Source organism: Gopherus evgoodei, chromosome 6 (genome assembly GCF_007399415.2).
Source record: "Gopherus evgoodei ecotype Sinaloan lineage chromosome 6, rGopEvg1_v1.p, whole genome shotgun sequence".
Taxonomy (NCBI): Eukaryota; Metazoa; Chordata; order Testudines; family Testudinidae; genus Gopherus; species Gopherus evgoodei.
In genome coordinates, this window is record NC_044327.1 from 110,958,784 (window position 1) to 110,985,048 (window position 26,265).

The 26,265-nt window shown below is 44.5% G+C and overlaps 1 protein-coding gene across 4 annotated transcripts in view; it reads left to right on the forward strand.

The window, feature by feature from the left end:
• The first annotated feature begins 9,126 nt into the window (after positions 1-9,126).
• The window catches only part of NADK2 (NAD kinase 2, mitochondrial), a 62,547-nt gene continuing 45,408 nt past the window's right edge, over positions 9,127-26,265 (forward strand). For all 4 annotated transcript variants that reach the window (XM_030566551.1, XM_030566552.1, XM_030566553.1 and 1 more), the window contains exon 1: positions 9,127-9,773. In XM_030566551.1, coding sequence (XP_030422411.1) covers positions 9,303-9,773 — 471 coding nt within the window. In that variant the 5' untranslated portion in view covers positions 9,127-9,302. The remainder of the gene's footprint in view (positions 9,774-26,265) is intronic.

A 26,265-nucleotide genomic window follows, 5' to 3' on the forward strand; every position in this document is an offset into this window, starting at 1 on the left:
ATGGCTTGTGTGGACAAAACTTCCATTGAAGCCAATGAAAGATTTGAACATACAAGGAATGCAGAATCAGACCCTTAATCATTAACTCAGCTTCCAGCTTCTTTTGAAAATTGTAACTCACAGTTCCTGAAAAAGGAACAAATATCTGAGTAGTCAACATTAAAGATTATCTGCTTCTGATAGAGTGATAGGCAATCTGATAAAAATTGTTTGATGGACAATGTGGCCCACACGATTAATAATGGAATTTAGAGCCTTTCACCTTCAAGTCAGCAGGCTAAATCCTTACCTCAATCTTGTTACCATTTTATGTCTTTCAGTGACCTATTTAAAATGAGTTTATAGTTCAGTACACTTCCTAGTGAACAGGAGTCCACATCACCAAACCACCATTGCATTAGTCACTAATATTTTATGCTATTGGCAATCTATGCAGAGTGGCCAAGGACTGAAAACATAAGAGTACTGACTCCCACTTTGAGGTAGTTTTTCTGTGACTTAAAATTGAGGCATATTGGCAGGGAAGTTTGGACTGCTACTCCCTCTCCTGTACCAGTTCTTTTGTGAAAAATGCAGACTTCAGAGATATGGTATCTTTCAAAAACGCTACAGTCACTTGAAAAATTAACTGGAACTATTTCAATGTATCTATATTACTTTTAAATTTGTAATCAGTGAAGTTAATCGACCTTCATGCTGAAGACGTTTCCCTTGTATAAGCATAGATTGTCAAGGAGAGAAAACAGACCTGGAAAATTAATTAAACTAAAATAAAACTTGCTCCAGAGGAAATCTAGACTTGCCATCTCTCTGAGGGCTTCATGCTCTCAATATTTTTTTCTTCATATTAAAAGTTTTGGCCTTCTGCATGCTCTTTGTTTTATGACCAACCAACCTTCTTTGGAATCTGTGAAGTAAACTATGAAGTAAACTCTGTGGGCCAATTTCTGCCCCGATTTTCAACTCATGTAGCCGCACTGACTTCACTGGAATTGCATGTAATGTAATTCAGGGCAAAATTTTGCTGCAAGAATTCAATTCCTATCTATGGCAATTAGTGGGGACCGAGCATAGGACTCTGCTTTCTAGACAGGGGTTTCTAATGTGAGTGTGGGGCTCCTTCAAGATTATTATGGTAGTAAATTGTAAAATGTTTGTGGTTTGAATGACCTTGAATACTGCACTAATAGAAATAGGATGACATTTAATAGTGTAGGATGTAATATCATGCACGTAGGGATTAAACAAGAATTTTTGCTATAAGCTTGAGATGTTTTAGTTGTAAATGACAGAGGGGGGAAAAAGATCTGGGTGTATTGGTCAATCACAAGATGACTACGAGCCATCAATGTTATGTGGCTGTGGAAAAGGCTAATGCTAGGATGGATCAGATGAGGTATTTCCTGTAGCGATGGGGAACTGTTATTACCTTTATACAAGGCACTGATGCAACTTCATTTGGAATACCGTGTACAGTTCTGGTGCCCCTTGTTCAAGAAAATGAAACTAAACTGGAACAGGTGCAGAGAAGGGCTACTAGGATGATCAGAGGAATGGAGAACCAACCTTATGAGAGGAGCCATAAGGAACTTGGCTTGTTTAGCTTAATCAAATGAAGGCTGAGACGAGAGATATATCCGAGGAATAAACACCAGGGAAGGAGATGTTATTTAAGATAAGGGTCAATGTTGACACAAGAATAAATGGGTATAAACTGGATGTCAATAAGTTTAGGCTTGAAATTAGACAGAACTTTCTAGCCATCAGAGGAGTGAAGTTCAGGAACAGCCTTCCAAGCAGAGTAATGAAGGCAAAAACACTAATTAACACAGGGACAGAGGATTTGATGTCCACTGTTTCACAGCTTCCCTCCTTAATTTATATAAATTTAGTTATTATTTTTCCTTTTCTGTCTCTATTTATTTAGTTTATTATTTTCCTATTTTTCAGACAGTTGTGCTTCAAAAAGGGGGAGGCGGGCGAGGGGTTCCCTGCCAATGTTTCTTCTGCTGGACCTTTGGTTTAGCTCTCAGGCACTCCAGGTTACACCGAAGACCTTGGTGTTTAATCTCCAACAGACCTGCAAAGTCCTTTCCCCACAGTGACCAGCATTCTAGCTGCTTCCAGTTTTTTCAGAGACACCCATGTCTCATCAAAATACAAAGTCTGCAAGGGGTCCAAAGGCAGGTCTTGAAAGGACAGAGAGGCTAAGTTGAAGCTCCTTGTGACAGAATGTATCAACCCTGCACTGGGCAAGCAGGGACTGACCGTGCCCCCTTGCCGCTGCTATGCATGCTCCAGGTGGAGGAGACTAATAAAAGGAGGCAGTCGAGCTCAGTTGGGGTCTCCAGGCTGTAGAGACCATGGACCCAGACTATGCTGTGGACAATCAGCCAACTACAGAGACTGACTGGGATGCCGAGTCGCTGCCAGCCAAGAAGATGCCCAAGATGGTCTTTTTGGTAAAAAGTAACCCAGGGCATGTGTTAGGAGCTGATGCCTGAACTGGGGCCCTAGAGTGATTGTTTGAACCAACAAGGAATCCGGATAACCATGTGGCAGGGATTATCAACCCTACACTGGACAAATGGGGGTGCGCTGTTCAACAGAGGCAGGACCCCCCCAAGACATTCCTCTTAATGGAACCCTCTCTAGCTCCAGCAAGGTCTGCTCTCCTCCTGTCTTGGCCTCAATAGCTCAGGCTGCTCTGGTGGCCGTTGGAACTGCAGCAGCAGCTCCACAGATGAAGATAATGAAAGGAAAGAAGCCTCTTTCTCCTACTAAGGAATCTAAGCAAAGGGGTAGATCACCCCATAAATCCGAGTCAGAGAGTCCTTGCATCCTGTAAGGAATACTACTGAGACTCTGGCTAAAATCGATACCAAGGCATCATTGTCACCTAAGATGCCCTGATCAGAGAAGTCTACCAGACAGCACAAAGACGCACCTCCTATGGTACCACCTAATACGCTGAGGCACCAAGCTTCATGCAGCGCTTCTACACTTGCCTCTGTACTGTCCCCATCTCAGAGCCATAAATATCATCCAAACTGGCACTGGACTTCATCTTCAGTACTATCATCTTCATCACGTTCCGAGCTCAGAGATGTCATCCAGTTGGTCTCTCCATTCCCACATGCAGTATCTCCAGGTATGTGCCGATTCCTGTGCCAGGCCCAGTATCAACTCAGGATTCTGCTTCAGACTATCACAGTTCTCCAGCACTTCCCAGATTTCTCTTCAAGAGGACCTTCTTATATCAGAGGAACCAGAGTCCCCGCTCCTAAAGAGCTCCACAAAAGCCCCTTCCACAGTACCACTGTAACAACTGCAGCCTGAACCCTCTGCATTGGACCAAGATTAAAAACTCCACCCTCAGTACCAGCATCGATACCTAAGGCCCTCCATTTTAGCCCAGAGGAGAATACTTATTCTTCTGACTCTGAGGTCTCAGTACAAGGCTCTGCTTTGGTACCATATCCTCATACTTATCTGAGCCTACATACTGAAGAGAAACAGCTAGAGACCACTAGATGCCCTATGCCTCATTACTATGAATACTCTTAGGGAGCCTTCCCCTATCCACCTCCTCAGTGTTCTTACTGGAACCCCAAGCAACACTTCTTCAAGTAGTTTTATAGGGTACCAGCCAGAAAGAAAACCCAACAGCTGCTAGTAATGCAGCATTCACAAGCACCAACAGACCATCCTCTAGTACTGTATACCACCTTGGTACCAGAGATATACAAGATGAACGAGAGCCATGAACTAAGGAAAGCTCACTCCAATCAGCCAAGTCCCCCTTCTCCCCAGATGAGGCAGTAATGCCATCACCACCACCATCTTATGCTGATGACTTCAGGACCTTCCACATCCTAATGAAATTCATAGTGGAATTCCTCCAAATCCCATTAGAAGATGATCAGGCATCTCAACACTCCCTGGTAGACATTGTCAATATCACCTCCCAGCATGAAATAATTTTACCAATTAATGAGGCTCTGTTATTGCCAGTATGTACTCTATGGCAAATGCTTGCCACTATTCTGTCCATCTGCAATGGCAGATAAAAAATATCATATTCCAACCAAGTACTTCTTTTCTCATCTTGCCCCTAATCCCTGGTTGTAGATGTGATTAATGAAAGAAATTGCCAAGTTTATTTCAGACCCTCTCCTTCTGATAAGGAGTCCAAACGGTTAGACCTCCTGGGTAAGAAAAGTTACCCATTGGTGGCACTTTAATTTCAAGTTGCAAATTACCAGGCCTTGATGACCAAATATGATTTACCAATTATTCAAAGTTCACACCCTTTATTGAATACCTCTCACAAGACCAAGAGGAACAAATTCAAGCCATAATTTTGGAGGGTCAGTTAATAGCCATAGTTTCTCTGAAGGCAGCTCTTGATGCCACTGACAGCTTCTAGATCCCTAGCCACTGCTGTGGTCATGCAGTGAGCATCTTGGCTACAGTCTTCTGGACTTCCTAGGGGTACAGAATACTGTTGAAGACATCCCTTTGAAGGACCTAAGCTAGTGATCTCCATTTTTGCTCATGCCCCCTTACCTGGTCTGTGCCCCTAAGAGCCACAGTTGGGAGCCTTGGTGGGAAACCGGTGCCAGGAGCAGGGCTGTGGCCCTGAGTGGGGCCATGGTCAGGGCCAGGGTCGCAGCTGGGGACGTGGGTGGGGCTGGGAGCCAGGGGTTGAAGTCAGGACTGGAAGTCAGAGGCCACAGCTGGGAATGGGCCCATGATTGTGGCCAGGAGCTGGGAACCATAGCCAGGAGTGGAGCCACGGCTACAGCTGGGGCCGTGATCGGGAGTGGGCCTCCAGCCAGGACCAGAGCTGGGAACAGAGTGGCTAAATCTTATGAATCAGAGAAAGTTTGGCCTTTCAGCCAAACACAGGATTGAGTCAACAGTTCTGAGTTTCATTCCTCCTTCTGCCATAGATTTCCTCTGTGATGTTGGGCAAGTTATTTAACTCTGTACCTCAGTTTCCCATGTAAAATGAGAATAATGTCACAGTTCAGAGTTTTAATTTAGAAATGTGTTTTGAGAATGTTTAAATTTATTAAAGTTTAAATGCAAAGTAGTAATATTATTACTACAAATTCAAAGGCTCTAGTACTTGATTTTCTAGCTCTAGAATACTTACTTTCCCATGATTCAAAAAAAAAAAAAAAAAAAAAAAAAGAGCCCATTTTACACAAGCATGTACCTGCAACAGTGGCTTAAGTTAGATCACCTTACAGTAGGGAAAGCATGACCAAACAAGTTGAAAATAGTCCAAAAGGACTATGTAACATTATGTGAAGCATCAAGTCCTACAGGAATAACAAATCAAATGTCACAAAGGATCATAAAGCAGGTACCATTCGGAAAAGAACTATAAAATATCTTACCTGTTGTAATGAAGCTGCCTCTGGTGGGACACTACTGAAAGCATCAATTCAGGACAAATTGCTTAGAGCAGAACAGTCACAGCCCAAAGCTGGGAGTTCTTTATTACTAAGGCACACCAAACCAACCAGAGAGGGCTTCAGTTTTACCCCACTGGCTAACCAGAAGTCATACAAGCAATTTCCTCAGATATTCCAGTTCCCTTGTGTCACCACCAGCACCTCCCTTATGGGGATGAATGATTATGAAAACTAATACCCCAGCAAAAGAAAAAAGGTTCGCCCGATCCCAAAGGACCACGACCCACACCCAGGTCAACATACAAATTAGATCTCATCCACAAATCATGCTGTTGCCAATCCTTTAGAATCTAAAGGTTTATTCATAAAAAGAAATATAGACGAGAGCTAAAATTGATTAAAGGAATCAATTACATACAGTAATTGCAAAGTTCTTGGTTCAGGCCTGTAGCAGTAATGGAATAAACTGCAAGCTCAAATCAAGTCTCTGGTGTACATTCAAAGATTTGGATGGGTCATTCAGTCCATTGTTCAGAGCTTCAGTTTGTAGCAAAGTTCCTCCAGAGGCAAGAAGTAGGATTAAAGACCAAACTGAGGGGTTTCCAGGGCCTTTTATATCCTCTGCTATGTGAAAGGCCACCCCATGTTACTGTGGAAAATCACAGCAGCAAGGTGGGGTTTGAAGTCACATGGGCAAGTCACATGTCCATGCATGACTCAGTTCTTTACAGGTAGAACAGCCATTGCTCACATGCTCCCTTGAACGTTCCCAGGAAGGCTCCTCAGATGTGGATTGGAGTCTCCCAAGGTCCATTGTCAGTTAAGTGTTTCTTGATTGGGAACTTAATCAGAAAATTCTTTTTTCAAGAAGCTGACCAAATGCTTCACTAATGCTACTTAGAATCAAACACATTGAGATACAAGTACAGATATTCATAACTTCAAATATAAAAATGATACACACAGACAGCATAATCATAACCAGCAAATTACAACCTTTTCATAGATACATTACTTGATCTTCTTTCTACAAGATTTGGTGTAACTATAGGACCTTGGTTGCAACAATGATTTATACGGTCACAGTTCATGTCAATAATGTCACACCTATTCATTACCACACTTATATCCAGTTGGTCCAATAAGAGATATTATCTCACCCACCTTGTCTCTCTAATAAAAATGTATGCAAGGATTCCCTGGGGGTGCTCTTAGAGTGGGGAAACATCTTAGCTCTCTTTGTAAGATGTAAAGGCAACTCACGTGTTGATTAAGGCAAGATTTTTTTTTCTGGCTTGATAAATGCAGTCTTGTCCTGCTCCTATCCATTCAGTGTTACTGGCATGACCTGAGTGGGGAAGGCAGTCCAGACAACGTGGAGGGGTCATGTCATGGCTTGGGGATAGCCTAGGGCACAGCAGAGGGAAGATTGTGGCAAGGCCTGGGGTGTAAGGTCTGAGACCTTCTTCTGCAGTAAAATCAGCAGCCCGGAGTTAAGTTGCAGATAGTCACATCCTCAGTTTACATCTAAATTGCACCAAAACAATGTTAAGAAGGTACTCCTGTCCTAATAGTACTCACATCACCAGATAAAGAAACAGATCTTAAGATGTTTAAAGAAAATGTTGCTTGATAGCATTCTGTCTGGCAAGAAACCACTAATCAAGTTATGACAGTAAAATCTATGCTTCTCTATTGTTTTGCCTTTATGGCCCTGATTTCTCTATTGTTTATCTGTATGGTCTCTGATTCTTTAATTGATTCTGTCGGTTGCATAACTAATTTTGCAAGGCTGGAACCAACTAAGGCGGTGGGGCATGACTGGTAAAGAAGTGTTTCACAATATGTTAGGACTGGTTAAAGAATTATTTCGTAATACTTTAATAAAAATAATTTGCTAACATACAAATAGTCAGGACCCAAGTTTCACTATAAAAATTGGGGTCCACGAAGAAATGGAAGAAGAACCTAACTTCAGAACACAGCCCAACATCAAAGCTGCCAAAATCATCATGCCCTGCCAACTATATATTGTTCAGAGGCTGGAGTCCTGGACTACCTGATTCTGACTGGCCACCAGGAAAAGTTTGTTTTCCTTATTGGTAGAGGTGAACACTGTATGTTTAGCGTGTGTATTCTGTCAATCAATTGTTAATAAATATAGGTTAAGGATATTATTGTATAAGGCTCTTTCACTGGGAAAAGGCCCTGCAAACCGTAAAGCCCTGAGCCCACCGGGAATGGGTGTTATCCCGGAGCCCACAGTGGAGTAAAGTTGGGTCCCTTACTTCCTGAGTACCCAAAAGAAAGGATATGGGGGTGAGAACCCTAAATTGTGTGTGAAACAGGGGTAGCCTGGGGTGCAGCAGGGTGGGATCATGGCACAGCCCTGGGGGGTGTAACTGGGGCACAGTGTGAGGGGGGGTTGTGGGGGGCATGGCCCTGGGGAGGGCTGAGGCACAGTAGCGGGCTGTGGCCATAGGCAGCGTCTTTATGAGTTGTTGGGGTGTGCTTGAGCCCCTGCTCCAACCCAGGGCCCACCCCTACTCCATCCCTTCCCGCCCCTGCTCCACTCTATACTGCCCCCTCCCATGAGCACAACCTGCCCTCACTCCTCCCACATGCTGCTAAACAGCTGATCTGCAGGGGATGGAAGGCACTGGGAGAGATGGGGAGGAGCTGATCGGTGGGGCTGCCAGTGGGTGCTGAGCTGCCTATGTTTGTGGCACAGGTCAGGGGAGGCAGCCTGGACTTTGTGGACAGGGTTGTGGGTGTGGCAAGACCTGGAGGCGGAAGTCAGTCTGGGTTTTGTGGATGGGGTCGTGGCAAGATCCGGTCAGTCTGGGTTGTATGTGTGTAGGGGGGGGGGGGGGGGCTGAGCTGTGGCAAGACCAGGGGTGGTGATGTTCAGCCAAGCTCACGGGGGGGGGGGCTCATGGCACAGGCCAGAAGCAGCAGTGGGGTCGTGGCCCCATCATGGCATAGCAGTGGACAGCCTAGGGTACTGGGGGGTGAGTGTGTGTGTGTGGGGGGGAAGGACAAGGTGGGGTGAACATGGGGGTTCGTGGCGGGTATCATGGGGGTTTTAGCTACTGCTAGTCAGAGCCCGCCCGTAGCACGACACTGTGGCTGGGGGTCACACCGTGCTCTCTGTGTACTCTGCCTCATGCCTCGCAGACAGCGAGGCTGCACTGGGCAGGTGGCAGTTTGATAGCCCAGCGTCCCCTGCCCACCGTCAACAACTCCCCTGAGGGAGCGCCCCACGCCCTCCGAGCCGGTTCTAACTAGCTCTGTGCTGGCAGTTGCTCTGCAGCTCGCGCACCCACCTCCTCTCTTCGAATTCAATCGCTATCTCTTGACCCCACCCCAAACCCGTGAGGATACAGGAGAGGGTGGTGCAGGGAAGGGGAAGCGCATGCGCACCCCTCAGTAATCCCAGCACGGAGCGGCGTTCTGTACGGGCTGAGGTAGATAAACACCCCACGGCCTTTTCCTCCCGCCTTCCCTCTGTTTGGCGTTCTCTTCCACCTGATTGGTTGAAATGCGCTGTTCGTCCTGTCAGCAGGCGGGGAAAGTTTCCCCTATTGGTTTGATTGACTCGGGCGCATGCGCAGTCCACATTGTGTTCCGGTGGGTGGGTGTGTCTCTCTCCCCTAGCCCTTGTGTTGGGCGCGTGCGCAGTCTGTTTCGTGCGCTGGGTCGGAAGGCTGGCACGAACGCACCATGTGTGTTTAGCGCTTGGGAGGCGGCGGGCTCTGGTTTGCCGGCTCTGTCTCCGCCCCCTCGAAGAGCAGCGCGCTTGGAGCGGCCAGGGGTGGGGTGTTCCCGCCTTTCGCTCCCGGCCATTACGGCCCCGGGGGTAGCGGAGCCCGGGATATGACCTGCTACCCGGGCTTCCTATGCGGCTGCCGCTGCGCAGCCAGCCGGGCGGCCGCCCTGCACTCCCTGCTGAAGTACCAAACAGCGGCTGCGGCTTCGCCTCTCCTGGCCGGGCTGCTGGTGCCCGGCGGGCTCCAGCGGCGCCTCATTACGTGCAGCCGGCTGAGCCCGGCTGAGTCGTTACTCCCTCCCTTCGCCGCCGGGTTCGCACCGCAGCGACTCCTCCAGCAAGAGAGCTCAGGGTCGCCTGGACCCGGACCCTCCGCGCTGGGCCAGCAGAGCTCTTCTGGGTTCGCCCTGTCGCGTCTGGATCAGCGGCGGGGGAGGAGCGCGGGTAGCCAGGGGCTCCCCTGTGGCGGTGGGTTCCGCCCCACCCGGGTCGTGGTGGTGGCTAAGACCACCAGATACGAGTTCGAACAGCAGCGCTACCGCTACGCGGGGCTCTCGGAGGAAGATCTCAAACAGCTGGTGAGTGCGGCACAGCTCGTTACCCGCAGCCAGGCTGATACCCTCGCCCCTACGGTTTTCAGCGGGCATGAAGCCCCATAGGCTAATCTCAGCCACTGCCACCTGCTCCAGCTTCACCCGTTCAGGGAAACAGGCCAGATTAGCCCCCGAAAAAGCTCTTTTCAGGGGGCATAGGCAGGTCTCTGGGCACGTAGAGTCAAATAAAAGTACTGGATAAACTCTCAGCATCGCTCCACAAGTGGGGGTAGGGAGGTGCACTGTTGTTACCCTTCAGTTTGAGAGAAATAAGATCGATGAGGTAATATCTTTTATCGGACCAAATTCTGTTCGTGAAAGAGGTGAGGTTTCTATCACTGTGAAGCGCAAAAGCTTGCCTGTTTCAAGCAGCAGTATTTGGGCCAATACAAGTTGCTACATCACCCACCTTATCTTTCTCATTTCCTGGCACAGCTGTGCTACAGCAACGCTACAAACAACCATGCAGTTTCGCACACTGCTTTCAGACATTAGCACAGGGCTGTAAAGCTTGGGTTGCAAATATGGCAGGTGACCAGTTTAGATTTAAACACCGGTGTTACTATTTGGTTTAACGAAAATAAATCTAGACTGTGTGAAAGTATCCAGATAGTAGGAAGTTGATTACAACTGAACTGACCACCATTGCTCAATACCAGCTAGAAAGATCCTTTATAGATTATTCACCAAAGTAACAGAAAGAGAGCTGATATGTCAAAGGGTGGATTTGATTTAAATTGTAAGTCAGGAAGACTGGATTTAATCATGGATTTCTACATAAAAGTGTATTCCTGTTGGTTGTTTTAACCTTAATACATATTATTCACAGGTAGAAGAACTTCATTAAAATATTCCCAAATTGGGTCTCTCTTATGGCCTGCTGTCGTTATAGGTATTCCCTTCTAGTGAGAAAATGGTATGTATGGTAGGTCTCAATGAAGGCTACACTCAGAAAGACCTCAATACTTCTGGAATATGCAAGTTTCAGTTTTATTTCTACTGCCTGTCCCTCCCTTCTCACATTTATCTCTAGACTTTTCCTTGTCCAGATCTATTCCACGCCCGCCTCAATAATTATTCATTGAACTTTTTGAAACTTTGCACTTTTAGAGAGAGGTAAGGGATTGACTGTGTACACAAATCTGCAGAGTGATAATAGGGTTGAGGTCTCTTATTTCTCATCTCTGTATATTTATTTAAAAGCATTTTTTCTGTTAACAAGCATATTATCTCTGGAGACACAAATCCACAGTTTGAGAACTGCAAAACTAAGCACCTCTGATGGAATCTTCTAGACTGAGCACTGAGTCCCATTGGGTAGATAGAAAGATTAACCTAAATAATCTATACAGAAGCCCCTGGAACCCCATAAGATTGGGTCCCTAATCTATGAACTATTGGAACTCATTTAGAAAACTTTTCTTAAACATTGCATGAATATATTGTCTCATACTATAGAATTTATAATCCCTATTCCATGATGAGATATCTTTGCTCTATAATGTATCTTAATTAAAACTATCTTTCGGTAGGGTTTTTCCTCAAAAAGCATTTTATCAAAAAATCTGATTTAAATAAAAAACAATCTTTTTTTTAAATCATTGATTTTTATCCTCTCAGTGTCAAAGTAGAAACTGATTTGCTGGCAGCAGCCTCACAACCATGCACGCAGTACAGTCTTTGTGCACTTGTTCTTAAAGTTTGAGATTATTGGGGCCAGCTCCATCATACAAGTGGTTCCTAACCCCTAGTATTCTAGGTGTTGGCCTGTCTAGTTCATTCACAAGCATATGCATTGAACTAGGTGCCCGGTTTCCATTTATTATGTGTTTGAGCCTGCCACTTTACAGCGCTGCAACTTTCTTGCTCAGGGCTGTGAAAAACACCCCTGAGTGCTGCAAGTTTCAGTGCTGTAAAGAGGGAGTATAGACAGTGCACCTGTGCTGAGAGTCATGCTCCTAGTGCTGGTAGCTACTCCCCTCGTGAGGGTGGTTTTTTTACAGCGCTGGGAGAGCTCGGTGCCATGACTATACGGCCACATTGTGGTAGCGTTTTAACGTTGCCAGTGAAGACATACCTTTAGTCTGTTAGGTCTATTCTGTATCTATTTCACAAACTAAAAGCAGCAAAAGTTTTAATTCATACACCTTTTATGTCTTCTTCCCTCTTTATAAAGAGCGCCATTAGAAGAATGTAAGTCTCTTGTTAAACAATTTTTGTTACTTGTGTGTTTTTAAATTATATCTCCTGTGGTAGATGTAATTGACTGGGTTAATCTGTCCAATAATACCATGATATGGTAATTTGGGGCCTCACGTAAATTAGTTACATCTTGGGTGAGACATTCCACGAAGTACTAATGAGCTACAGAGAATTGTCCTAATATTTGCCTTGTTTGTGTGGTGATAAAGGTTGTATGTATGATTAAGTTCAATCAGAGAAAGGGATTCCATTGTGTCATTAGCTCTGGGTTTCTAACCTTATTTTTAGGCTTATGGGGGCCATTTTTGACTTCTCTCTCTCCTGTCACTATCACAGCTATTTCGCAAATGTGTCATTTCCTTTTTTTCCTCAGCCAGATATTTCATTTGGGTTCTTCTATCCCACCACAACTACAACAAAATCCTCCCCTTAGGCCTCACAGAAGCCTACTGTTGTCAATTGAGTACATACAAAATGCAGTTAGTTGTTAAAAGTAACTTTTCTTGTCTATTCTCACTTTTTTTGAATCCATCCTTTGAAACCTCATGTATTATATATAGTATCAGATATGAGCTTTTTGTTTGCAGATTCAGTGCATTATAGAACTCTGCTCTTCCCTACTTAAATTCCTTTCTCTACCAGTGCTACTACCCTCATCCACCCGGTCGTTACTGTCTCACTCATTTGTCACCATACCTTCTTCCACGTGGGTCCCCTGAGCATGGTTTGACCTTCCAGGGTTCATCCATGGTTTGACCATCCTGAGATCCTCTACTCTTTGAACATTTAAGTCTGTTTTAAAGATCCTATTCTTGCTGCGCTGCCTACAGCGAATCTAATTGACTTGTGTATAGTTTTGAAAAAAACAACTTTTTTTTGTCATTCCCTAATCACTTTTCTACTTTTCCATAGACTGAGAGCTCCTTTGGTATAGAATTCATAACATCTCAAATGTTTGGAATGTGCTTATATTTATAGGTGCAATTTTAAACTAACAATAATTTAAGGCAGGCCTCTCTCCACTTAGATTAGCCTTCACAATTGTCATGAAAATGTAACAATCCAGACTGTATGTGTCCACTCATAGAGGTGACACACTAAATTTAGGATTTGTCTGTATGGGAAATTTACTGGTGTAACTGTAGCAATATAATACTGCTATAGCATCTTTGTGGATGTTCTTCTTCTGAAATAAGTGCCTTTTTCTGGTTTAGCTTGTTACATCATAAACCAAGGGTCGGCAACCTTTCAGAAGTGGTGTGCCGAGTCTTCATTCATTCACTCTAATTTAAGGTTTCGCATGCCATTAATACATTTTAACGTTCTTAGGTCTCTTTCTATGAGTCTATAATATATAACTAAACTATTGTTGCATGTAAAGAAAATAAAGTTTTTAAAATGTTTAAGAAGCTTAATTTAAAATTAAATAAAATGCAGAGCCCTCCGGACCAGTGACCAGGACCCAGGCAGTGTGAGTGCCACTGAAAATCAGCTTGCGTGACTCTTTCGGCACCTGTGCTATAGGTTGCCTACCCCGTCATAAACTAAATTGGAAAAAGGCACTCTTGTGCCAGGATCAGAGCATCCACATTAGTATAGCTGTATAATTCCAGCTGAGAAATTCTTCCAGTAGACAGAGCAAGTAAGGGCTAAGTTATGATTTTCAGGGTTGATTTAAGATTTTGCTATGTACATGTATGTGTTAAAAGGGGCTTGTGTGCTAAGATACCGAAAATTCCTCTTACCTTGTGCCCCAGGCTTCTAATTTTGGATGTTCCCATTCCTTGAATTTTCTTCTGTTTGAAGAATTTTCTGTTTGCTTTGCTAAACTTGTCAGGTTTTACTTATGATTGGCTCTGCATGTTTTTTCTTAAACCTGAACAAGTAAACAGAAATCTCAGTAAATATGCTGAGGGGTTGAACATGGAGTAATGTAGTTTAGGACTTAATCATTACTGTTTCCTTTTTCAGATATGACTTCTTTGAAGTATGCAAGGACATCACTTCCTTGGGCTTAGTACTTTTGTTTACACACCTTTCTGCCTTGAAAAGCTTACCGTTGTTATTTTTTATTCATGTTTAATGTTCTGACTGAATATCCAAGGTTCAGCTTTTGGATAGAACTTTTTTTTTAAATGGAGAAACGGTCTACATTGATCAGATCAAGAGACAGTTTATTACTTCCCGTCTGTATAGCTGAATGAGATGGAAGTGCAGAATTCTGGATGGGGAAGTACTTATACTGGAGAAGTTCTCTTTCCTAGTTGTCGTGAATGGAAATCCTATATGCTTAACTGCACAACTTTATAACCTGTCTCTTCCATTTTATCATATCGTTTCCTGTCCAGAGAGCAGAATTGTTAATATTAGCATTTCAAGAGTCACTGTTGATGTTCAAGAAAGAACTTTGGCCACAGCTACACTACAGTTTAAGTTGACATACATTGTCGCTCAGAGGTGTGAATTAGCCACCTCCCTGAGCAACTAATTTATGCCTATTTATGCACTAGTGTGGGTATGGTATGTCAGCGGGAGAGCTTTTCCTAACAGCACAGCTACTGATGCTCACGGGCTGGAATAATTAACACTAAGTGATTCTGACTTCACAGGGAGAAAAATGACATAGCCACAATAAACTGTTTAAAGGTGGTCTGAATAGTGTTTTTTCCTGCTTGAATATTACATTAGAAATATCAGGAAAGTCAAGTCTGGCCTTCCCTTTTGCTGGAGGTAATATTGGGGATCATTTAGGATGTTTTTTTGTGATCCCTTGCCTTAACTTATGTGGCAAAGAGATTTTGAGAGTGCCTGAGTCACGCTCTTCAGTCCCACTGCCTTTCATTGAAAGTCACTTTTGAAAATTTTACCCTGAATATTTAATGTTTCTTTGTCCATTGTTTAATCATTAAAGTTAAATGCTTTTTAACAAATTTTTAAACAGTGTGACTAAAATTTTTTCCTGTCATTGTTCAGCTTTTACATTCTTGGCCTTTGTCATCATTTCACTAAATCTCCAGTTATCAGTCTTTCAAGCTAGATGGAACCTGAATTTCTAATGTAAATTAAACACATATGAAAACATTTCATAAATAAAAACCTTTCAGGCTTTCTTTATCATTTGTTCAAAAAAAAAAAATAAAAAAAGCAGCCCCCAAAAAAGGGCACATGCCCATTCCAGCCTCCCCTACTGTGCTGTGGTGCCACACTAAGCGCTGTACGTGGATGGGTACCCTTTTGTATTTGTTGATAAACTAATTGTATTAAATTTCTCCCATTCCTTTGTTTCCATGACCTCTTCATATGTTATGTACTTAACTGTTTACTCAAGCATTTACCTTCCTGTAACTATCCCTTTAAAACCCAAATGGTTGTAAAAAGGAGAAATCCTCCAACTTTTACCATTCTACTTATCTCTAACTCTCAGCATTAGTAGGATTTTTAGAACTATGTGTGCTTCTCAAAGCATTCCATGGGATTTAATCATTCAGTTCTCATTAATGTCAGTGGTGCAGTCTTTAGTATATCAAGGGCATCAGTAGTCCCACCAATCACAATCAGGAGAACATTGCAGGAGCTTCCAAGAAAGAGCGTGTCCTTTGGCTCTGCCTACCTGCAGCATCTGCTGCTGGATAATAATTTTGATGGTGAGCCCAGACCCCTGAAGTAGATCAGACTAAATCTACCTTTTCAGGGACAGTCTTGCTTTTCCTCTCTGTATGTAGTTGAATTAATTTGAATTGGATGTTGAAAATGGAAATAAGTACTTGATTTTTTTTGTTCCATTTGTATAGTTTTGTATCCTACTCCGATATTAAAATGCTGAGGTGAAAGTTTCTTTCCTAAACAAAGTAGGAGAAACTGAAATCCTTCACCAGTATCAGGGAAATATTTACTCCCTGTTCTTCTAATTTTAAAGATAAAAGATCTGTGTGTCTATTAGACTAAAGAAAGCTGAGCAGATTCATTCTGAGGTTCAAATGTCACATAATTGCTACTGCTATCTCTTATTGAGTTCAAAGGACTGGTTTAGGGTTGTTTACCTGAGAGTCCTCTTTAAGTAAAGCTTCACACAGGAAGTACCTCGGATTATGCATAGGGAATGATTACTACCAATAAGTTATTTGTGTTTGTCTTTGCTAATGGCTTTCTAAGACTTTACTAAATGCCTGGCAGATGTGTTAGCTCACCTAAGAAGTACAAATGCAGCCTTGTGTTCAGTTTATAACTGAAGCTTTTGGCTATCAGGGCTCTATGCATGTGTGGTACCTCTTCACCAGACTGTGAATGAAGTTCTTAAAGTTTTTGTGAGGAAATACAGTTATCCTTCACCTAACGCTGCTTTCTTGATTTAGAAGTGAAGTCTAATCCTCTTTGGAAGTACAGTCCTTCAGTCTTTAAATGCTCTTCACGTGCTTTCTGTGGTCACTGCCAAGAGTAGAGATCCACTTGAACAATTCACATTGGAGGAGAAAAGGCTACTTGCCTGTCACTTGAGTTCCCCAAGCCTATGCAAATCCTCACTATGCTACTTCAGTTATCAAATGGTATCTTTCTTTGGAAATGAACTGCAGGTGATTGGTAATGCAGTCACTCATATGCTTGCACCAGACATTTGAGTGTAAAGCTATGGCTACACACAAAGCTTGCAGGAATACGGTACTGTAGAGCTGATAGTGCAGATACTCTAAGATGATGGGAGAGAGTTCTCCTGTCGACTGAATTACTCCAGCCCCCGCGTGCGGTGGTATAGCGCTGACCACCGGTGCTTAGGTTGGTGTAACTTACTTACTTCATTTTGGGGGGGGGGGGGGGGAGGGTATTAACACCCCTGAGTGACATAATTTATAATGCTGTAAGTGGCAGCGTGTACACAGCCTTAAAGTGTACAGTAGAACCTCAGAGTTACGAACACTGTGGGAATAGAGGTTACAAACATTGAAGAGTTAGTAACTGAACAAAATGTTGTGGTTCTTTCAAAAGTTTACTACTGAACATTGACTTAGTACAGCTTTGAAACTTTACTACGCAGAAGAAAAATGCTACTCTTGACCATTTTAGTCTAAGTGAAACAAGCACAGAAACAGTTTCCTTGTCAAATCTTTTTTTCAACTTCCCTTTTTTTTTTTAAGTCGTTTACATTTAACACAGTACTCTGTTGTAGTGTATAGTACTTGCTGCTGGTTTTTTCTTTTTGTTTTTTTTGTCTCTGCTGCCTGATTGTCTACTTCTGGTTCCAAATGAGGTATGTGGTTCACTGGTCAGTTCATAACTCTGAGGTTCTGCTGTGGGTGAATGGCTCTAACAGTTTGGCATCCTGGGGGCTCATGACACCAACACAGGCACTCGAGAGTGCAGATAAATAAAGGCAATATGCTTGGATTCCTGCGACACATTCCTGTTCAGTAACTTTCCTTTCTTACAAACCGCTTCTGGCTAGAAATTTAAGTTAATAGGGCAATACTGGAATTCTTCCTGGAAAGAGGCAACTGTAGCAGTTATAGACTTTAAGATTGTTTGAAGAGTTATTCGCATTTCCCATAAACTACCAAAATCTTTGCATCTAGAGCTGAAAACTTACCATAATGCCATATTTTAAAAATCAAAATGGAGCAATCCCAGTCACTTTGAAGCTTAACAAAATTGATTTGAAAATGTGTGCTACAGCGGTTCTAGATTAGCATTTATAATGAACTAAATTATAAATTCTGGCCTCTTTTTTAAATGCCACAACTGGTTAGAGTATCTTATTTGAATTTTACAAAAGTGCTATAGGCAAAAATATTGAAGATTTAAGGTCCTGATTCTGCAACCTCTTAAGCAGGTGTGTAATTTTAGTAGCATGAATAGTCCTGCTGTCTTCAGTTGGGCTGCTCATGTGCTTTGCCTTAAGCATATGCATAAGTGTGTGCAACACCAGTGGTTAAAATAACATTTTCATTAAACTTAATGGCATAAAATCTTTGTAAATTAAAAACAAAATTGTTTCAGTGTTAGAAATAGTTTTATTTAGCTTTTTAATGCTTTACAGTTATTGTGAATTTTTTATACACTATCTAAAATTATCAAGTAACTTTGGCGCACAAGTTCTAATGAACTCAAACTGCAAATCCTGATAGAGGAGTATACCTTGGCAGAACATTTCAGCTTTCTTGACTTGTGGCAATTTAATATCAAATTCAATTCTTGACATGAAATTTCATAGTGAAAAACTATGTAAAATCTAAAATTATAACAATTAGGAAACTAAAGAAACAAGTATTAACATGCACTTTAATAATTTAAGACAATAAGTTGGGAAGGAAGTAAAGAATTAGCAAAATGTTAGAATATGATTACATTTTAATAATGATTTTTGTCCATTTTAGAAAAAACACACTGCTTTGATTCAGCATTTAGAAAGTTACTCAAAAGAATTAAAACAGCCAGCCTAATGACACTCTTGGGACATAACGTGAAAATTAGGACTAATCTCTGTCTACCTGGGATTGTTTTACTGTAATTAATAAAACTACTGCATTTTTTTTTTTACACGTGCAAAACCTCTTTACAGGACCTTCATAATTTTTGTATTTGACTTGTAAGAAGTTAAGATTTGCTCAGTAACAGCATTATGTAAAAGGGTTTGCCTGGCTTAATTTTGTTGACTGGCTACAGATGTTTCTGGCAATGAGACATAAGGAACTATTTACATCAGCAACTGTCAAAGAGAAGAATGGTTTTGTAGCTAAAGCACAGGACTTAATCAAAACCCAATTTCTTTACGCCATCCAGTACTGTAATTTTGAGTAAATTACTTCTGTGTCTGTGAAATAGGGGATAAATGATGCCTGCCTTACATGGGTTCTCTGAGAATCAGTTAATTGTTAAAGTGCTTTGAGGTCCCCTGAAAAGTGCTAAATAAATGCCAACTATCAGTGGACCAGATTGTTGGTCCATTTAGTCCAGGGGTTGGCAACCTTTCAGAATTGGTGTGCTGAATCTTCATTTATTCACTTTAATTTAGGGTTTCATGTGCCAGTAACACATTTTAATGGTTTTTAGAAGGTCTCTCTCTATAAGACTCTATATTATATAACTAAATTATTGTATGCAAAGTAAACAAGATTTTCAAAATGTTTAAGAAGCTTCATTTAAAATTAAATTAAAATGCTGATCTTACGCCACCGGCCCACTTAGCCCACCCCTTGCCTGGGGTTCCATTCACCTAGGCTGGCAATGGGCTGAGTGGGACCGAGGGCTGGGACACCAGACCGGCAGTGGGCTGAGCAGCTCAGCCCACTGCTGCTCAGCCAGTTGACGGTTTGGGGTTCCTTCCACAGGCTCCTGCCAGCTAGGGTCCCGGCTGCTGGCCCCACTCAGCCCACTGCTGGTCTGGGTTCCTGGCCCTGCCCACATGGAGTGGGTACGTACCTTCTCCCTGGTTTTAGCCCATTCTCTTCCTCTCTGCACTTAGCTGAGGGTGGGAGTGCACTGAGCACAGGGCTGGGGGTGAAGGAGCAGGTTGGGGTTTAGGGTCTGGCCAGGAGCTAGAATGAGGGAGGGGGCTCAGGTTTGGGGCAGGAGGTTTGGTCGTGAAGCACGTACCTGAGCAGCTCCCATTTAGGGAATGTGGGTGTGTGTGTGTGTGCAGAGAAGGGTGCAGAAGTCAGGCCAGGGAGATGGGGGTATGGGAGGAGGGTGCAGGAGTCAGGGCAGGGAGTGTGGGGGAGCTGGGTATGTGTGGGAGGTACTAGAGTCAGGGCTGGGGTCGTGGGGGGGGGCAGAGGGCTTGGTGTGTGTGAGGGTGGTACAGGGTTCAGGGCAGGGGTTTGGGGGGTTCAGGGCTCGGCAGAGGGCTGGGGGAGTTTGGGGGGTTCAGAGCTCAGGGTAGAGGATGTGGGGGTGGTTCAGGAGTCAGGGCAGGGGGCTGGGAGCATCCCCATGACATCAGCTAGCACTCCCTGCCCTGAGTGGCTCACAACAGGGGGCTGGAGGGGACATGCCCTGATTCTACCCTCCTTCCCCAAGGCCCTGTCCCCACATCTTGTCCAGAGCAGCAGGGTACCAGCTCCACTTCTCCCCCTCCCTCTCCAGGGCCATCAGCTCTTCCGCTGCAGGGAGGGAGAGGAGGAGGGGCAGGAACCCAGCATGCTAGGGGAAGAGATGGGGGAGGAGGGAGCTTGGCTGCTGGTGGAGGCTGCCCTGCAGCAGCAGCCAGCAGGACCAAGCTCCTGCCCCCTACTCCTGCAGGAGAGTGGTGAGTGGGGGGCGGAGAAGAGTAGGCTGGGTTGGGCAGGATTTTTAATGGCGCGTTGATGCCTACCTGGGTCCCAGCTGCTGGCCCCGCCCAGCCCACTGTCCGCCTGAGTTCGGCAGTGGGCTGAGCGGAGCTGGCGGCTGGGACCCCGGGAGGCAGCAGCGTGCCATTAAAAATCGGCTTGTGTGCCGTCTTTGGCACGCGTGCCATAGGTTGCCAACCCCTGATCTATTCAGATATTCTGTCTTCATTGGTGTTCCATAGTTGATTCAGAGGAAGCTCAAATTACCCACTGACCCCAGCAGGCAGTTAGCCATTTTCATATCTGAGCATAAGCCATCAGATATTTTTGGCTATTAGAGCAAGAGTTCTTGTGTTTTTTATAGTGTTACAATTGCAATCATAACATCCCTGTGACAGTTCCTACAGTTGCTTATGTAGAAAACTCTGAACTTTTTTTCAAAGAGGATATATTCATTGCATTAATCAGTTTGTTCACTCTTTTCCATCTCCCCCTTCCATGTATTTTACTTCTCTATCTGGTCCCTTTCCCCATTTCACTTTCCTTACTCTTTGTATGTCTCCCTCTCTCTTGGATACGTTGACTGATGGTCATGTTTCCTTGTCCTTTAGATGTTCCTCTTGCTATTTTCTTCTCTTCCTCCTATATAGCATTGGCCCATACTAGAAGCGCCTAGGCTGGCTCACTTCCAGCTGCTCAGTAGGTCCTTAAGCTCCTTGTAATGTACACTCTTGAACAAGGCTGAAATCTAGTACCGTGATCAGCCAGCTGTTTGTGGGTGCCTACAGGTGCTCTGTGAACCATAGCTTTTATTTATATTATTTCAGTATATCGTAAATATTCTGTATGTGCAGCATTCAGCCGATTTGAACAACCAAGCCTTTTAAAGCATTTGAACATTCTGGTCTTTACTCTTATCTTTGTACTATTCACCTTGATAGGCCCAAAATATTCAGTAGTTAATATGCTCCATCACTCAAGTGTTATCATTTATGAAGGATTTCAGAGTTTAGTACCTGAAGTCTCTGCTAGCTTTTTTAAAATAGATATATCTATGCAGTACTATATCTATCTGATCTGGATTGAATGATCTTTTTGGATTTAATGAAATCCATAGATTACCCAGGTTGTAGAATCCAATATGCCCTTATTTTTTTAAAACTTGTTAACCAAAATTGGCCCCTTTTTACAGACATGTTTCTGAACCTAAAAGGCCTAGGATTTTAGCTGGTACGATTTTAAAGGCAATCAAAATCTGGAGAAAGAACTGTTTAGATATCTTTCTGCTTGTATAGTTAAGTTGGCAGTGCACTGTGGATCCTGTAAATAGCTTGTTTTTATTTCTTGATGCCTGAGTGCTGGTAACACTAAGTACTAAGATAACAAAAACAACCTCTTCCCCTCCCACTGCCATGTGTTTGTATGTATTATAGGTAAGGCTACAAGTTGGTCATGGATTCCATGATTTTAAGTGACCCCTGCGACTTCAGCCCTGGCAGGGCTTGGGCTCAGGCTGTCAACCATGGGCAGTGGTGGGGCTTGGGCTGCCATGATTTATTGTTTTATTGCCCATGAACTGCCTGTGACTTTTACTAAAAATACCCATGACAAAATCTTAATCTTAGTTATAGATGGGGCAGGTAGCAACATAGGTAGTTAAGTTTGCCTGACATTTACCATTATAAGATCCTATTTCAGTTATAAGACCGCCAAATTTAAACTGTTTGGGCTGAAATTTTCAATACCAGGCGTCTGATTCAGGCTGAATGTTTTTGGAAAATTTCAGGTAAAGTGGTTCATCCATTTCTGAGAATAAGATTAGGGAAAAATACTTTCTTATCCATTTTACAAATCTTACATCTGTTTCACTGGAAAGCTTTAGTGCCTATATATGGAGAAAGGACTTGATATTTGGCAAGGGGGTGCTGGTGTTTGTGGCAGGGATGTGCTTCTTGGTATTCCTGTAGAAGAATTGCTCAAATTTGGCTAATTTATAAGCCTCTGAAAAATCTGTTTGCACATGCTCAAAGGTTTGTTGGTTCAGTGGCTAAATTGTGAAGGTGCCATTCCCTCAGAGCTCTCATGTGACAGACTGCGTGGGCCATCATCTCAGGGTTACTGAGCATGCTCCAGCCCAGGGCTGCAGGGGCTTTTCCTGTAACTTCTCTCAACACTTGGGGATCATTGTGGTGCCAGTACTGGAACCAAGAGCAGGCAGATTCTTCAGTGTTCTCATTGGTCCCGGAGCTGGTGACCAGGCAGCGAGGAGGCGGCATCCTTACTCTAATGTGGAGGTGTGAGGGGAAAGGAACAAGAGATGGGGATGTTGGGCAGGAGCTGGGAGGGATAGCAGCAGGGAGGGGACAGGACAGGTGCAGTAGAAAGAAGGAGATAGACTGAGGGCACAGGACCAGGAGAGTCTAATCAGTAGACCACATTCTCCTACAGAGGTGAGGGTCATTATGGTTCCAAATGATGAAATTTTTGTTTTTTCAGTTTTTAAACTATTTACTTTTTTTAGGTTGGTTGGATGTGATTTCTTATGTTAAAAGAACATTAAGGTGGCAAAGTCAGGCATTCAAAAGTTAGGAAATGCCATAATTAAGGTTGTCTGTGCAGCCTTAATCCATCCTCCTTGTGCATCTGTTATGATGCAGTCATTAATTACACAATCACATATTTTTGCACAGGGCCTGTGTCTCATTCTGCGCTGAGAATGAATGGTGCTCAGGATCACTATTCAGTATTTTTTTATCTACATTGTGTGTCCCCATATATGTACTACGCATTATCCAAACTCTACTGTTGTTAATTTCTCTCCAGGCTTTTCTACAGTGTTCTTTTGCAATTTTTGTTCTTTACAAACATTGATGAATTTACCTTCACAATGCTCCTAGGAGGTGGTGGTGGTGTTATGCCCCATTTTACAAAGAAGTGTCAACTGATTTTGGTTGCCTGATTTGAGAAGCCTAGGAGCTGATTTTCTGGATTGTTTAGCTTTGCGTAGTGGCAGAATCATAGCCAATGAAGTTAATCTGAGGGCTTGTCTACATCAGAAAGTTGCAGCGCTGGTGAGGGAGTTACAGCGCTGCAACTTTGAAGGTGTACACATCTGCAGGGCATCACCAGCGCTGCAACTCCCTGTTTGCAGCGCTGGCCGTACTCCCGTTTTGTCTCGGGTGTAGAGGATCCAGCGCTGGTGATCCAGCGCTGGTAATCCAATGTAAACACTTACCAGCGCTTTTCTTGACCTCCGTGGAAGGAGGAAGCCTCTGGTAATCAAGCTGATCTCCTTTCCCGGTTTGCTCTCTCGTTCCCGGAACCCCGAGCAAGCAGGTAAGGAGAACCGCTTGCTCGGCGGTTCGGGGAAGGAGAGAGCAAACCGGGAAAGGAGACCAGCTTTGCCGCGGTTTGCTCTCGCGTTCCCGGAGCCACCCTGCAAACCGCAGGGAAGGAGACCTGCTTGCTCGGGGTTCCGGGAACGAGAGAGCAAACCGCGGCGAAGCTGGTCTCCTTTCCCGGTTTGCTCTCTCGTTCCCCGAACCGCCGAGCAAGCGGTTCTCCTTACCTGCTTGCTCGGGGTTCCGGGAACGAGAGAGCAAACCGGGAAAGGAGATCAGCTTTGCCGCGGTTTGCTCTCTCGTTCCCGGAGCCACCCTGCAAACCGCAGGGAAGGAGAACCGCTTGCTCGGCGGTTCGGGGAACGAGAGAGCAAACCGGGAAAGGAGACCAGCTTCGCCGCGGTTTGCTCTCCCGTTCCCCGAGCAAGCAGGTCTCCTTCCCTGCGGTTTGCAGGGGGTTCGGGAACGCGAGAGCAAACCGCGGCGAAGCGGGTCTCCTTTCCCGGTTTGCTCTCTTGTTCACGGAACCCCGAGCAAGCAGGTCTCCTTCCCTGCGGTTTGCTGGGTGGCTCCGGGAACGCGAGAGCAAACCGCGGGGAAGCTGGTCTCCTTTCCCGGTTTGCTCTCTCATTCCCGGAGCCCCGAGCAAGCAGGTCTCCTTCCCTGCGGTTTGCTGGGTGGCTCCGGGAACGCGAGAGCAAACCGGGAAAGGAGACCAGCTTCGCCGCGGTTTGCTCTCCCGTTCCCCGAGCAAGCAGGTCTCCTTCCCTGCGGTTTGCAGGGGGTTCGGGAACGCGAGAGCAAACCGCGGCGAAGCGGGTCTCCTTTCCCGGTTTGCTCTCTTGTTCACGGAACCCCGAGCAAGCAGGTCTCCTTCCCTGCGGTTTGCTGGGTGGCTCCGGGAACGCGAGAGCAAACCGCGGGGAAGCTGGTCTCCTTTCCCGGTTTGCTCTCTCGTTCCCGGAACCCCGAGCAAGCAGGTCTCCTTCCCTGCGGTTTGCTGGGTGGCTCCGGGAACGCGAGAGCAAACCGGGAAAGGAGACCAGCTTCGCCGCGGTTTGCTCTCCCGTTCCCCGAGCAAGCAGGTCTCCTTCCCTGCGGTTTGCAGGGGGTTCGGGAACGCGAGAGCAAACCGCGGTGAAGCGGGTCTCCTTTCCCGGTTTGCTCTCTCGTTCCCCGAACCCCGAGCAAGCTGGTCTCCTTCCCTGCGGTTTGCAGGGGGGTTCAGGGAACGCGAGAGCAAACCGCGGCGAAGCTGGTCTCCTTTCCCGGTTTGCTCTCCCGTTCCCCGAACCCCCCCTTGAAGCCGCCCAACAGCGCTGCAGTGTGGCCACATCTAACACCACTTGCAGCGCTGGTTGCTGTAAGTGTGGCCACTCTGCAGCGCTGGCCCTATACAGCTGTACTAATACAGCTGTAACTACCAGCGCTGCAAAATTTTAGATGTAGACATGGCCTGAGGTGTGATTATTGCTAGTTGAAAACTTTTATAGCACTTCATATGTTCAGAGCAGAGCTTGCATTGATCTTAATTGCAGTTCAGCACTTTGTCTCAGACGCCACGTGTCTCATGTTCAGTACCCAGAAAATGAGAAATACACACAGGTCTGCTGTGCAAACGTTTGTTTACAGGTTATATCCAGCTTCACATAAAAATTCTGTGGCAGAGGGAGGAATAAAAACCAATTCTCCAGGAGGGCAGTAAACTCTCTAAACCATTAGGGAGAGAGTTTCTCTTCCTGCCATCTTCTCCTTCACATTCCAACTTCTGCAACAAATGCAAAAACAGATGCAGAGGCACCGTGGACAACAGTCTTCATTACACAACCCTGATTCATTCCCATAGTATCTTCAGTTCTGTGCACTGAATGAGGCAGGGTCCTGTGGAAAAAAATAAAATTTGATTGTGTCATTGAAGATTGTATCATAATTTTATGCATGGGGGGCCAAGTTAAAGTTGTCAATTTAATAATTTGAGCGTTTCCTAATTTTTGAGTGTTTGACTTTGTGACCTAAACATGCTTTTAATGCAGGGGTTCTCAAACTGGGAGTCGGGACCCCTCAGGGTGTTGTGAGGTTATTACATGAGGGGTCGCGAGCTATCGGCCTCCATCCCAAGTGCCACTTTGCCTCCAGCATTGATAATGGTGTTAAATAGATACAAAAGTGTTTTTAATGTGTAAGGGGGTTCGCACTCAGAGGCTTTCTAAGTGAAAGGGGACACCAGTACAAAAGTCTGAGAACCCCTGTTTTAATGTATTATTTTCAGATGTTACACACACACACTCTCTCTCTCAAAAATCAAGGCTCGGGGTAATTTGGCACAACTGATTTTAAGCATGTGTTTTTAGGACCTCCAGTTCCCATTACCCATTCCAGATCGCTAGTTTCTGTGCAACATGCAGTATGTTGCAGATGCAATGAGTACCATTGACTTATGTTCAGCCTCTCCACAAGTATGAAGCAGGCACTGATCAGGTAGGGGACTGAGGTCATGTAAGTAGCGTTGATTTTTTGTGTGCCAAATGACATAGTTTTGCAAGTTATTTCTTGGTATAAAAAAGCTTTGATTATATAAGCTATTGTAGTTCACGGACTTTTTTCCAGTTCCCACATAGGCACGTACACTTGATGGAGTGCGTGGTGATCCATACCTACCTTGGACTGGAAATGAAG